Source organism: Silurus aristotelis, assembly GCF_946808225.1.
Source record: "Silurus aristotelis genome assembly, chromosome: 11".
NCBI lineage: Eukaryota > Metazoa > Chordata > Actinopteri > Siluriformes > Siluridae > Silurus > Silurus aristotelis.
The window spans coordinates 2,580,994-2,595,568 of NC_139584.1; the positions used below are offsets into that span (position 1 = coordinate 2,580,994).

Below are 14,575 nucleotides of genomic sequence, written 5' to 3' on the forward strand. Positions count from 1 at the left end.
CTTGGGGTGCAGTCAGCGTGAAAAATTCATCCCAGAGCTGTTCAATAGGCTCTATAGCAGGAGATCTTCCACTCCATCCCATATGACGCAGATCTTCACGGAGCTGGAGTTGTGCACAGGAGGGCCGTCATGGTGGAACAGGTTCAGGTCTTTTTGTTCAAAGGGAACATTTCATTCTACCACATCCAAAAAAACGTCCTGTACAACTTTGTTAGAAGACTTTAGGAAGGAACCACATAAGTAAAAAAAAAGTCAGGTGTCCCAATACTTTTGTTCATATAGAACTGTAAGAGAAACTTCAGTTGTAAAAGGACATATGTACAGTAAAGAAGCTTTAAATATGAAAAGCTTTAATCTCACAAAACATCTGGATTGGCTTTCAGACAATGATAAAGATCAAGAAATAAATCCAGATTCAACTCGTTCACACCAAGAAATTAGACATCAGGATCACAAGTGAGAATTCTTCAAATCTCAGAGCTTCTCTACTGAAAGTGTGTGTGTGTGTGTGTGTGTGTGTGTGTGTGTGTGTGTGTGTGTGTGTGTGTGTGTGTGTGTGTGTGTGTGTGTGTGTGTGTGTGTGTGTGTGTGTGTGTGTGTGTAAGTAAGTCTGTGGTACAGTGTAAATAGCCAATAGGAGCAGCAGGAAGTGCAATGACAGGAAGTGGATTTTTTACACGATGATGTCCTTTTTTTTTATATATATTTTGGTCTACATTTGGTCTATAGTCCTAGCTGGTGTCTCCACATGGTGACATGGAACAGCTAGAGTGGGTTCAACCTCCTCACACACTGCAATAAGAGCGCAATAACACACACTTTATCTCCATGTCAAATAAATCAAAAACAGACATTCATCATGCCCCCTTTCGTCCCTGTTTCCCACCAGCCCCATATATTCCATATATATGACACCAAATACATCATCTACATTTTACATCATGTTCACGGCATTGAGCAGATGCTCTTCTCTCAGAGCTTCGAGTCTCAATCAATATATTTATACAAACTTTAGATCAGCCTACAATTTAGAATTTTATTTATTTATTTATTTTTTTTGAAGACGAAGCAAATCAGGAAACGTTTTAGTGGTTCAGGAAGAGGTTGGTCTTCAGGTAGGGTGTGTGTGTGTGTGTGTGTGTGTGTGTGTGTTTCCCATATTGTATGAAGCTGTATATAAAAAGATTTATCCTCCTTTAAGTCTCAGTTCAATCCACAATGTGTTCCAAGCGTCCAAAATGGGCAAAAGTTTGTGGACGCCTGACCATAATATGGCTGTGTGCTTCTTATTCATCCTCCTGTTCCAGATTTTGTCTCCATTTGCTGTTCTAAGAATCCACACTCTTCTGCAGATTTTATGGAGAGTTGCACTCATTCAGCAACAAGGACGTGTGGTAGTAAAGTGAGGTACTGATGTAGGGTGTGGTCAGGAGGCCTGAGGTGTAGTTAATGTGAAAAAAATCATCCCAGAGGTGTTGGAAAGCTCCAAACAGCAGGAGGCATGGCCATGCTGGAACAGGTTCGAGTCCCCTGATACAAGTGAAGGGAACATTTCAGGCAGCATCCAAAGACGTCTCATTTCCAACCCTCATGTGTCCCAATACTTTTGGTCATGCCGTGTGCTATATGAGTGGTATTTTGAGGTTGAACCTGTACTGCACTGAAGATTGTAGGGACTATAAAATAGGCTGTATTGACAAGAGTTTCTGCACTTTTATGTGTATTTTTCTTTCCTCGTGAAAACCACGTCTATTTGCATATTTTTGACGTTTTTCCGCTTCTTCCTCCCTTTCTCAACTCTCTTTCTACCTTTACCTCCCTTTTTTTTTTTTTTTTTTTTTTTTTTTTTTTTTTTTTTACCTCTCTTTACCTTCCTCTCTCTGCTTTTATCTCTTTTTCAACACTTTTTTCCTCATTCTACCTTCCTCACTCTACCCCTCTTTCTGCCCCCCCCTCTCTCCTTACCCCCCACTACCTCCCTCTTTTTACCCTTGCCCCCCCTCTTTCTCTCTCCCCCACTACCTCCCTCTTTTTACCTTTATCCCCCTCTCTCTCTCTCTCTCTCTCTCTCTCTCTTTCTCTCTCTCTACCTCCCTCTTTTTACCTTTACCCCCCCTCTCTCTCTCTCCCCCTCTACCTCTCTCTTTTTACCTTTACCTCTCTCTCTCCCCCACTACCTTCCTCTTTTTACCTTTACCCCCCCCCATCTCTCTCTCCCCCTCTACCTCTCTCTCTCTCCACCGCCCCCTCTCTATCCACCTCCCTCTTTTTTACCTTTAACCCCCCCCCCCCTCTCTCTCTCTCTCTCTATACCTCCCTCTTTTCCTCTTGCCCATGTACACAGTTATGATCAGAGTCTCCTCCCCTGTGTGAAGTGCTGGTCTTGTTTCTTTGCCCCACACCAATTGTAACGGATGTTGTTTACATCAGAGCTGTGTGTGTGTGTGTGTGTGTGTGTGTGTGTGTGTGTGTGTGTGTGTGTGTGTGTGTGTGTTTACGCTTGAGTTCCACAGCCACTGATGAAAAAAAGCAATACCCCACTGTAAATCTTTTATTTAGCTCCATGAGCCCGAAGCTGCTTCGTGATTTCTCCTCCGCGCTGCATGGATTATTTATGCACTCCCTCTTTTCAGACAAATCGGATGCCATGCCATGGATGCGCGTGCGCACACACACACACACACACACACACACACACACACACACACACACACACACTCTGTCCCTCAAAAAAGAAAAGAGTGAAGCTGTTGGAACCACACGGACCTTTTCGCTCTTTGCAATAGTCTGCATGTTTTCACCAAAGTCTGGGAAGTGTGTGTGATCTGGAGACAATCGTCTCTGCACTCGCCATTCCCTCTCCGAGAACTGAACCATTTGGAAACGCGGCGGATCGGACTGTTACGTCCAGACACTTCCGGGACTTTTCTCCCTCCGGGCCTGGGCCTGTTCCTGCTCCCGCTCCTGACATCGAAGCAGGAAGTCGACTCGGACTGAAGCGTGTTTTTCTGTTGCAGGACAGAAATAATGTGAATTTTGGTTTTTTTTTCCAGGCAATACAAATATTGGCCCAAACTTGATGTATGTTCAGTTTTTTTTTTTATACATTTATTTATTAATTCCCTTCTGTATGAATTTCTCTCTGTAGGTTTAGGGGATCTGGGGATGATGAATGTAAAAATTCCTATATGATCGATTCTACATAGTTTGATTTGTTCAGAAAGCTGGGAGATGTTCACCTCATCACCTGTCATAACCATTTTCATTCTCAGAATTCATTCCCTTTCAGTTTTTATCACATCAAGGGCCTGTTTTTGGAAAAAAAAAATCCGTCATTTGTCACGTTTCACACGTGGCCTAATACTTCCCCTCGGGTCACAAGGGTCAGATTTTCTTTTCTAATCTCAGAATCACTGCCCGGGAACTAAAAATATTCATAATCTTCACCCCAATTTGTCATCATTATAATCCTACATTAAACAAAACATCACAGGCCGTTCCTCCAGCTCTATGGGAAAGACCCACACATGGGTACTTGTGTGTCCACATACTTTTGGTCTATAGTCTTGTCTCGATTCCAATCATAACACAGCTGGATGGTGAACATCTGCTTCCTCTGAGACACGTGAAGTCTCATCGAACTCTGAATATTCTGGAAGAGCTTTCTGCCCTCTTCCACATACTCGAGCTCCCAGACAGCAACAATTCGCTTCACATCGGCGATGTTTAACCCACGTCGCTTCTTTCTTCAGCTCTAATGACCGGATTTCACCTTCTATAATCTCAGAACTCGAGTCACATAATGTTAATATATATATTTTTTAATTGTAATACCTTTTAGGAATCGAGTGGATTTTAGTGCATTTAGATTATTCTATTTTAGAATAAACGTTAAATGGTCATTTTTTTTCCCGAACTGAGGATCAAAAAGAATCCGGAAACGATAAAGTAATAAAAATGCACCAATTCACTCACGTTTAGATTTTTATTATTTTTATCAACAGTCTTGAAAACTTTGCTATAGATGCACTCGTCTCAGCTCTGTTCAGGGGGTACAAACTTTTGCACTCGGGTGAAGTGAGTGTGAAAGCGTTTTGTAGACGGATATAACGGGCCGTGGCGTCGCTCGGGGCAACGACAAACAACACATTTATTCCTATTGATTTTTAAACGAACTTCTTCCACTTTTTTCACTTTTCGAGGATTTTTCTAATATTTATACTCTTCAGCTACAACACACACACACACACACACACACTACACATATCACACACATCGTACACTTTATACACACACACACATACGATGTATTTGAACATCGCACATATTACACACCACACACACATTACATACAAAACATACATATTACACATCACACGTTTCACATTACAGGGTCACAAATCTCTGTTCCACCTCATTTCCACTCATCCCTCATCCAGGAATAATTACCCCTCTCACCCCATCTCTCTCTCTCTCTCTCTCTCTCTCTCTCTCTCTCTCTCTCACACACACATCAGTGGAATGCTCTGCTCTGTTCATTGCTACAGGATTAGAAGTCATTTCTGAAGTGATGAGTTATGAATCTTTGGGGGTGTGTGTGTGTGTGTGTGTGTGTGTGTGTGTGTTGTGCAGCTGCTCAGTTTGTCCAAACTGCCTTTTCTTTTCTTTTTTTCCCTCCTTTCCCTTTCCCTCTCTGGCAAAACCAAAGTGATGCGAGACCTTGCATGGGGTTGCTTTGAACTCTTCCGAGGAAAACCAAAACGCTGATCGTGCGTGTGTTTCTGCTTCACCACAAGAAACTTAGTGCTGTTCTGATGAAAACCACGACCCCCAACACTGCACGTGTGTGTGTGTGTGGACACATCTGTCTGATCAGTGTTCTACATTTATGTTTATTTACCGAAATAAAATCTCTCTATATCTATAAATCTATAGTTAAATAAAGAAGACCTGCTTTTCTGAAGAGTAGAGTGTTTTTCATTTCCCTCCTTTACTCTGCTGATACACTCCACTCTTCTGCGAAGTCTTTCCACGAGATCTCGAGGTGTTCATAGAGCATGAGTGAGATCAGATACTTATGGTAAAGACGTGTGGAGGTCCAGCTGGTGTTCCAGTACATCCTAAAAAGTGTGTCCAGTGAGCAGAATGAGGAGGAGTTCAGATCTTTTGGGTTCCAGTGAGGGGGGGAAAACATGGTCCCACAGTGAGTGCACAAAGACATTACAGGCAAGTTTGTGGGAAAGTTTTAAGGAAAGATCAGGTATGGGCTTGATGGTGAGGTGTCCACATACTTTTGGCAAACAGGCTCTCAATTCTCTCTTTCTGACAAGACTTTCTGTTAGAGTTTCTACCCAATCAGATTTCAGCATTCACATCACGTGTTGCCGAGGGTCAGAATCTGCCTTGAGGCCTTCAGAATCATCAGGGGGGTTTTTTTTCTTTCTTTTGCCTTCTCCCATTAGGGGGCGCCACAGCGGATCATCTGCATGTTTGATTTGGCACATGTTTTTACACTGGATGCCCTTCCTAACGCAACCCTCCCCATTTATCCGGGCTTGGGACCGGCACTAAGAGTGGCTGGGGTTGGTTCCCTGACCGGGGATCGATCCCGGGTCGCAGCGGTGAGAGCGCCGCATCCTAACCACTAGACCACCAGGTGCTTAAAGAATAAACCACATGTTGATTGACGGCTGCTTTAACCAATCAGATTTTGACACCGGGGCCATACAGCAGGCGTCCAATAATGTCAGCATTTTCACATCTTTTGATTGGATATGGTCGTTCGTTAGTCAGAGCTCACAAACCGCATCTGTGGCCAAATCTCAAATACGTTCATGTTGATTCGAGAGCTGTTTTTTTGATTCCACAACGACTGACAGAGGAGAATAAATCGATCCAAGCTGGACGGAAAAAAAGAAAAGCTGGACATTGTGAGGTTAAAGGTCAACAGTTGTAAACCATTCATGTTTTCAATTCTGTAGAATCTGCACAAAAACGCACAATTCGCGTTCATTTCGAATCCCCAGGAAATCCGTAACGCACGGGGAAAAGAATGCAGGGGGTGATGTGGTGATGTATGCTGGAGGTGCAGTTGTGACTCCAGTGAAAGGAGACGTGTTGAATCATGTTTATTGGGTTTCTTGCTTTAGTGACGACATTCATTGTCACTGTATGAGGTTCCTGTGTGATGCAGCGCTCTGTTCTACTGCGTTTCTCTAGAACAGTGGTCAAAAACCTCAAGTCAAGAAGCTTTTATTGTCATTTCAACCATATATAGCTGATGCAGTACACAGTGAAATGGAACAAGGATCCTCCAGAGCCTGTAGCTCGTGAAGCCACACGTTTCTCTTTGACAAAAGTGACGTGGATCTCCAGCTGTTTACCTTCGCTAACGTTATATACGTAATTTCTTCATTTTACAGCCAATCAAAGTGAATGAAAAGTCAGTTTACAATCAAATGACGTTTCTGACCAATGCGTGTGTGCAGCTGATTCAAGCAACAACACCCGAGCGGTGATGACGAGAAGAAACAATTCAGAGGAACGTCAAAAGATTCGAAACAAGCGGAGGGAAACGTGCGTTTGTTGAATGCTCTGGTGCTCTGTGTGTTTTGCGCAGAACAGATTTCCTCTTTTCAAAAATCAAACGTTGAGAGACATTTTGAAATGTAACAGATGAGAGTTTGAACACGTGCACGGAATTCCGCCTGACCACGTGTGACCCGGACCACAAAGCTATTAGCAAAACAACTCAAAGCAAGAAGTCGCGCTAATTGGGGCGAATCCCGAATGGAGGGAAAATTCGCTTCTTCTGTGACGGATGAGTTTTGTTTTGTGAAGGTTTGATGAAAGTCTGTAAGAAGTTTAAAAGAAATGGGATTTTTTTTTGTTCTTTGATCTTCAAACGCAATTAACTTGTGGTGCTGCAAATGTTATTTATTTATTTTCAGTTGTTTTTGGGGTCTAATTAAAAGTGTTATTAAAATGTTATTTTCTTAATAATAGTAAAATACTATTTTCCTAATTGCTCTTTTAAACGTTTCAGCCGAATTTAAAACAGTGCTTCGTTCTTCTCTCGTGCATTTGCTCAACACGTGTTTCTGCATATTTTATTTTGAGTTATTTGAAGTAAAATTATTGAAATGTTATTTTTTTTTATAATAGTAAAACATTTTAATTGTTTAAAAAAAAAATAATGCATTAATCTGAATTTTTTAATGTGCTTCGTTCTTCATTCATGCATTTGCTCGACATTTAATGTTTCGACATGAATAAATGTTTTGTTATTGAAAACGTGTATTTTTTGGTTTTATAGTAGTAATATTTAACAACAACAAAAATGCATTTGGCAAAAAAATAAAAAAGGCTCTTGGGCGAGAAAAGGATCCGGACCCCTGCTTTATAATAATGATGATGGAATTAAAGTTTTTCTCAGTTACTTTGGAGCGTTTTCTCAAATCATCCTTAATACAGTATTTGCAGACCAGTTGATGCATTTCTTAAAACTATTTGTAAAAACAGCACATTAGATTTCTTGCAAAAGCCTGAACTTTTCTCAAACTCCTCAGTTCCTCTCTCAAAAGTAAGTGCGTTGATGAACATCTCATTCCCATCAGCATAAAAAGTCATTTTTTCATTAATCACAAAAAAAAACAATCAAAAAGTTTAATTGCTGCACATATCTCTGGCATCGACTCTCTGCCCTCAGTGACGTCAGACTGGAACTCTGTGATCGATTGCTTTGTTGTTCAAAATGGCGGCGCTCGTGTCCTCTCCACGTGAGGTTTTCTCCGAAGCTGTGAGAGCAGTTTTAGAAACCTGGCCGGTTTTACAGGTACCGTCGATTACCGATTGCTTAATTATTCCTTCAGCTCAGCAAAAACGTGACCCGGTGTGTGCAGTATTATCGTGAGCGCGTGCACAGGTGAATGCTAACCGACTAGCTCCGGAGCTTCACACGGCTGAGATGTTCCTCACCCAGGAGCGGTAAAGTGCTGTAGTGATCCTGGAGCTCAGGGATTAATAAACACTGTTGAGCCTCTCATCACCGCGGAATTTCTCTTACAGACTTCGGGATTCTGCGATCTGATTGGTCAGAAGGTGTTCCCTGATTAATTGAGTGGAATCTCTACTAGGATCAACCGGAAGCACTTTTTTCCTCTACAGGAACTCCTGAAGTGGTTCATTCCGCTTACACGATCATACCTGCGGCGTTCATGGTGCAGTCTGATGCTGATGATCGATTAATGAGCGTAAAAATCAAAGTGCAATCAATTATATTCATCAATTAAGGGTCACGTGATCAGTTAGAGCACGTGATCAATTAGGATCAACAGCAAACTGCCATTAAAACAACAATGTGGTCTGATCCGATTCTCTATATCAGTACCGGGCTGAAAGATCAGACTGTTAGATCGGATTTTTTCGGCTCGGAACGGCAAAACTGTATTATTCTGGATCTTTTCTTAGAATTGATTTGATTCTGATGATCTTTTCATCTATTATGTAAATTGCCTTTATACGTTTTACAGTCTGAGCACTTTAATACATGAATCAATCTAGTCTGTCTAATCTAATCTAATCGATCCTTATTTATTAATGAAACACTGTATGGCCAGAAGTTTGTGGACAGGTCTGGATCTTCTGGTTTAAGTGAAGGGCAAATTTCATGCGTGTGCATTCAATCAAGTGTCCAAATATGTGGTCATAGTTTGGAGAAGCAGCAGCACATTTGACTTGAACAATCCGGTGTCCCAAAACTTTGTGTTTAGTGTAGTTTGTGTAGTTTGTGTAGTTTGTGTGAGTGAAAGGGGGATCAGTAAACATGTCCTGGTCGTGTGCTTTATTCTCATGTCTCCAGATCGCGGTTGATAACGGGTTCGGTGGACTTTACAGCCGGCAGAAGGCAGACTGGATGGCGGATGCGGTTCAGCAGTATTTCCACGACAACAGTAAGCGTTCTGATGAATTGAGCTTTTTTTTTGTTCTTTGTTGCGACTCGAGGACTGAACGTGTGTGTGTTTTGAATTGAAGGTGACCTGGAGCAGGACGAAGTGGAGGACTTCCTGTCTGAGCTGATGAATAACGAGTTCGACACGGTGGTGGACGACGGGAGTCTGCCGCAGGTGCCTTCCTTCTCCCATGCTGCTCTCTATAGAGTGTACGTTTGGTGTCTGAGTAGAAACAGTAGAGGGTTGTGTGTGTGTGTGTGTGTGTGTGTGTGTGTGTGTGTGTGTGTGTGTGTGTGTGTGTGTGTGTGTGTGTGTTTTGAATTCAGGTGGCGCAGAAGGTGTGTGAGATGTTCCAGCAGTGTAAGCAGGGGAACCTGGCGGAGGTCAAACAGCAGATCAGCACTCTGGTACAGAAAAAGGCCAGCGGGAGAGCGAAGGCCACGCCCATGAAACCCCCAACAGAGGAGAACAGCGATGATGATGATGAAGAGGTGTGTCCATCAGGTTTATTGACTAGATCTTACTGTATATATACACACTGTGTAGCCAAAAGTTTGTGGACACATCACCAATAAAAGTGCTTCTTTTTTTAGCTTCCTATTCTCTAATAATAACCTCCACTCTTCTGAGATCAGATGTTCCACTAGACTTTATGGAGGTTCTGCTCATTCAGACAGTTAACGTTGTTTTTTTTTTGTGCTTCTTCTTTTTCAAGTAGTTTTTTTTTTTTTTTTTTATCTGTAATTTTTCTTTTATGTTTTGTTTGAAGTTCTTCTATGTTAAGTTTGAATTTAACTATATTTTTAATAATATCATTACTGAGTAATAAAATAAAAATACAAAGGCGGGAACATCATCCATTTTAGATATTTGTTCATAGTTATAGAGATGATTTTCTTGATTATCTGCTAAATATTTACTGTACGTTTTGTGGGCGGAGCTTAATGTACCTAGAAGAAAACGTGGGGTTTTTTGTTTGACATTTTACACCCACACGTTCACTACATTTTACAGACAAAAACGAATAAAGTAACCTGGATAACAAAAAAGATTTCGGACATATAAACACACAAACTCCTCCCACACTTTTATTTTTTATTACATCATAAAATATAAGAGCCAATCAGGTTCTAACGTTCATCCCATGGAGAAGAAAATAAGCTGCATGTTTTGTGTTTTTACACAAATGTACCCCAGAATGTCAAATAAACCTGTTCAGAGAATCTTTTTTTTTTATAAAATCAGTGCAAAAGTATTGGTAAGCCCTATATAAACTAAAGCACAGATTGACAGGTGGGTGGAGAACAAAACTAAACTCTCACAAGATGGAGACGGACGAGAAAAGTCGAGTAGAAAGTTGTTCAGTGTGTGTGCTCGCTGTCTGAACGCTGAATCTCCATTTGCAGTATCTCTCATTATCATAAATGCTTTTTAATCTTGATGCTAACAGTTTGGGGAGGAACCACATATTGCTGGGAGATGTGAGGTGTCCCAATACTTTTGTCCCTACAGTGTGTAATTGAATCTCTCTCTCTCTCTCTCTCTCTCTCTCTCTCTCTCTCTCTCTCTCTCTCTCTGTGTGTGCGTGCAGTCTATGGAGTGTGACGAATCCGGGAGCAGCGCAGCAGTGAAACCGCAACAGCCGTCGTCTTCTGGACCTACGCAGGAGGAGGAGAAGGATGAAGACGGCTGGACGGTGGTGTGCAGGAAAAAGTGACCGGAGCTCCACTACGAACGAGTTACAAACTCCATGGTGTCTGAATGACCGATGGAGATCGAGAGAATGGGTTTTAAATGACTTTGTGTGCTTCATGGTGTTCTTGAAAATGCCATCATTTCGCTTTTACGGCTCATTACGCCCTCTTGTGGACACACCGGGCTTTGCAGGACATGTCCTAGACATGCACCCTGCAGCCAGTTCAGGTCCTCAATGTGTGGGAGAAAGAGATAGTCTTCAGCGACCCACGATATCTCATCCCTCTGACGGTTTACAGTTTGTTAACTGAATTCAAGATGCCTTTAAATATTGTGATTTATAAATGAATATAACTATGACTTTTCAGGATGTTGCATTTTTCTATTAACTAGGACGTCTGTGACGGCAGTGAGACCTGCATCTATTTGAGGAAGAGGAACGGTTCCAACATACGTCCTCCTGCCTAATGCAGTATCATTATTATTATTATTATTAATTTGGCCAGGGTTAATGTGCATAGAATACACCATAGGGACAAACTGATATAAGAACTGATCTGATTGGGGGATATGGGAGCTTGGTGCGTAAGGAATTGGACTTTGGATCTGAAGGTCATACCTGCCACTCCTGTGCCCCTGAGATGATCACGAGAGTCTGGCTGAGACCGGATTACAGATTTAAGTGTGTACAGTTAATTCAGTTTCATTTCTATAACACTTTTTTGGGACATTGCATCCCAAAGCAGCTTCTTAGAGATAAATAGGTTTTAAGATTTGAATTAGTGCCTATAAGTTTATTCCTAATGATTGACCCAGTGGTGAGGAACCAGACTCAAAGAGGAACCAGACTCAAAAGGGAACCAGTCCCGAACACTGAATGCTCGTTCATTACAGTTCCATCGGTATTGAGGTGCTGTTCAGTGATGGGTGCTGAAATTCACATTGATGATCGAATGCACTGGACTGCCAACACGGATGCTCTGTGCAGGAGAGGACAGAGCCGGCTGTACAAAAAGCTGCTGCAGATGTTCTATTAGACTGTGGTGGCGAGTGCCCTTTTCTATGCGGTGGTGTGCCTGGGAGGCAGCGTCAAGAAGAAGGACGACACTCGTCTGGACAAGCTGGTGAGCTGGGGCTCTGTTGTGGGCTCGGAGCTGGACAGCATGACCTCAGTGGCCAAGAGACTGGTGCCGAGGAAGCTCCTGCAGATCATGGACAATCCACTGCATTCCCTGCACGGCATCATCTCCAGGGAGAGGAGCAGCTTCAGTGAAAGGTTGCTGTCACTGCCCTGCTCCACTGACGGACCGAGGAAGTCATTCCTTTCCCATGTGGTGCAGATCTTTAATTCTACTCGGGGGTGGAGTCAGTGCCGACTTTCCTCACTGTTCGGAACTGCACTACATATTAACGCTCGGGTTTGTACATAACTCTTCAAAACGCTTTGAGTCGCACAGAACTCGATAAGAGTTTTTGTTTTATATTTTTAGTATTTAGTAGTATTTATGGCATGCATTATTGCCCGTTTGTGGTTTGCTGGAAGCTGTAAATTTCCCATTGGGATGAATAAAGTATCTAATCTAATCTACAGCACTGTCCATTTAAACTGTGGTCCTGAACCATTGTAGCGGACTGTTGATATGAATTCCAGAAATCCATCCTCAAAGATCTCGAGTTGCTCAGGAACTTCATGGATCTTTAGGTGGTTCATGTGGAACCATTCCCAGCTGTTAAGAATGCTCTTCAATGGAGATAAAAGCTGAGTGATGCCACAGGATCAACCTGAGCTTTAGTCTTCTTCCGTGTGGGTAAACTGTTAGATGCGAAACTTTCAGGGTATAGAAAGACCAGTGGTGGATGGAGTTGTCGTCATAGCAACAGATCCATAAGATCAAACCTGCCAGACCTGGATTATTTCATTTAAATAGGATTAGCTCAAGAAACAACGAGGTGTCCGAGTTCAACGTGGAATAGATGTGGACCTGCAGCATGATCGGGTACTTTTAAAAACAGATTTCTCTCCTGAGTTAATCGTTTACTTCATTCTTTTTTCGGACGCTTGTTAAATTTTTACTCATGAAGAAATCATTTTTAACTAACGTTTGTTTATTTCTGCTTTGGGCCGTCTGTATTCAGCTCCAGTGGGTCTTTTGGTGGTGCTGAAGTTATGAAAGGAAAATATTCAATAAAAAAATAAACGCATTTAATGTTCGTGTTTGTTTTTGCAGCGAGTTCTCTTTCTAACCTTCTGAGCAACACCTCCTGCATAGCAGCAGTAAAGCACTGCAAATCTACTTCATATCTAGACATCGCTCCAGTGCTGTCCTCAAATCATTTAGTTTTTATAAATAAAATATTTATATATTTGAGAGTATCGATGTGCAGTTTGTGTAGCAGTACAGATTTACTGTCCTCTAAAAATAACAACATTCAGCCATTATTGTCTAAACAACTCAACAAAAGTAAGTACACCCTCAGTGATAACAGAACCATACAAATGTGTGTATCGTGTATTAGAGCAGTTAAAATGTGGTGCTTTGAGTTCAATTCTCTCACACTGAACACTGGATGTTCCACATGGACCTCATGGTTAAGAGTCCCTGAGGATTTGAGAATTAGGATTGTTTCTCTCCACGAAGATGCCGAGGCTGTAAGATGATCAGGATCACCCTGAAACTGAGTTACAGTACAGTGGAGGATGAAGTACACAAACCATGTATTTGAGTAAAAATAGAGATTCACTCAGTAAAATGTGACTTCAGTAAAAGTGTCTCTATACTTTCACTTGAGTACAAAAATTTTGAATGTGCTTATGGATTCAAAGTATTGATTTATTACGGGTATAACTATTTTTATCACAAGAATCTACTTAGTCGGTTGATGTAAATCTCAGCACACTGATCGATTATCATAAAATATCTCGGGTGCCTTTTATCTACCGTATTTTTCGGACTATAAGCCGCTACTTTTTTCCCACACTTTGAACAACGAAGCGGCTAATTTATGGATTTTTCGGGGGTTTTCTCGGTTTCACAAACTTCAAGCCAAAAAACTGAACCCCAAAACATTAGACCAATGAAATTGCAGAACGAGTTCAGGTAAACCAATGAAACTCTATATTAAATCAGATGCGCTCCCACTGAATCGGGCCGCACCACATCATAAATATGGATGATGTTCCTCTGACGTTTGACCTGCCGCTCACTCGGACTGTCTACAGGAAATGTGAATCATTCGTCACGCTGAAAACAACCGGGCATGAAAACACACTTCACCTGTGTTCTGAGCTGCACGGCATCGGGAGAAAAGCTTCACCGATGGTGATTTTTAAACGCACAACGATGTTAAAAGATAAACTCCCGAGAGAAATAGTTGTGAAAGGAAGGAGGAAGACAGTGAACGATGACTTTCTTGGTAGGCTACTGTTTAGATACAAGCCGTGTAACAGACACTGTCTTTCATTAAAGCCTGTGTAAAGTTTATTAGTTTCAGTGTAGACATGCGGCTTATAGACAGGTGCGGCTTATAGACAGGTGCGGCTTATAGACAGGTGCGGCTTATTTCTGTTTAAAATAAACATCTCTGTCAAATTCAGTGGGTGCGGCTTTTATTTGAGTGCGTTTATTAGTCCGGGAATTACGGTAAGTTTTATTTCTCCAGGGTTCTCCTTTCAGAAACTAAAATGGTTGCTGAAATGTGAGGGGTGCACTTACTTTTGTGAGATACTGTAAGAGTTTACATTCAGCTAATGTTTTGTTTTTTAGTACCCAAACCAACTTCTGGTCCAGAAGTGAATCTGATGAATCTGGATACAGATGTTGAATATCCAGTTACACGGTGCTGAATTCCCGCCGTGTAGAAACCGAGCCCGAGACTCCGACTACCTTCGGCATGGAGTTCTGATTTATTGATCGGCGGAACACCGGTGC

General features: G+C 41.9%; 2 protein-coding genes and 1 long non-coding RNA gene across 5 annotated transcripts in view; 2 read left to right on the top strand and 1 right to left on the bottom strand.

Moving 5' to 3' along the window:
- The window catches only part of cdk16 (cyclin dependent kinase 16), a 27,839-nt gene extending 27,371 nt beyond the window's left edge, over window positions 1-468 (top strand). Inside the window, exon 17 of the mRNA XM_083554978.1 lies at window positions 1-468. This exon is cut by the window's left edge and continues 1,052 nt beyond it. The gene's annotated coding sequence lies outside the window, so the exon portion shown is untranslated.
- Window positions 469-1,750: 1,282 nt separating this feature from the next.
- LOC310733693 lies at window positions 1,751-7,149 on the bottom strand. The gene is made up of 2 exons (XR_014535859.1): window positions 2,260-7,149; window positions 1,751-1,925 (listed from the first exon to the last, which is right to left on the bottom strand). It is a non-coding gene; the product is annotated as an uncharacterized lncRNA (long non-coding RNA).
- A 527-nt stretch (window positions 7,150-7,676) lies between these two features.
- On the top strand, window positions 7,677-11,006 carry tsr2 (TSR2 ribosome maturation factor). Of its 3 annotated transcripts, XM_083555094.1 has the most exons (6): window positions 7,841-7,986; window positions 8,068-8,219; window positions 8,861-8,951; window positions 9,034-9,125; window positions 9,278-9,442; window positions 10,543-11,006. In XM_083555094.1, exons 2-6 carry the CDS (start codon window positions 8,217-8,219, stop codon window positions 10,666-10,668), a joined length of 477 nt encoding a protein of 158 aa, XP_083411220.1. In that variant the 5' UTR covers window positions 7,841-7,986; window positions 8,068-8,216; the 3' UTR covers window positions 10,669-11,006. The 3 variants fall into 3 exon arrangements, with proteins under 3 accessions (XP_083411218.1, XP_083411220.1, XP_083411219.1); XM_083555092.1 differs by lacking the exons at window positions 7,841-7,986; window positions 8,068-8,219 and adding an exon at window positions 7,677-7,834; XM_083555093.1 differs by having other exon boundaries at window positions 7,841-8,219.
- The last annotated feature ends 3,569 nt before the right edge of the window (window positions 11,007-14,575 follow it).

Bases quoted from the DNA above. Each gene is read 5' to 3' on its own strand.
- tsr2 (XM_083555092.1), top strand. From the start codon at position 7,754: ATGGCGGCGCTCGTGTCCTCTCCACGTGAGGTTTTCTCCGAAGCTGTG. The intron at 8,952-9,033 runs GTAAGCGTTCTG...TTTGAATTGAAG, and splicing joins GCAGTATTTCCACGACAACA to GTGACCTGGAGCAGGACGAA. The intron at 9,126-9,277 runs GTGCCTTCCTTC...TTTTGAATTCAG, and splicing joins ACGACGGGAGTCTGCCGCAG to GTGGCGCAGAAGGTGTGTGA.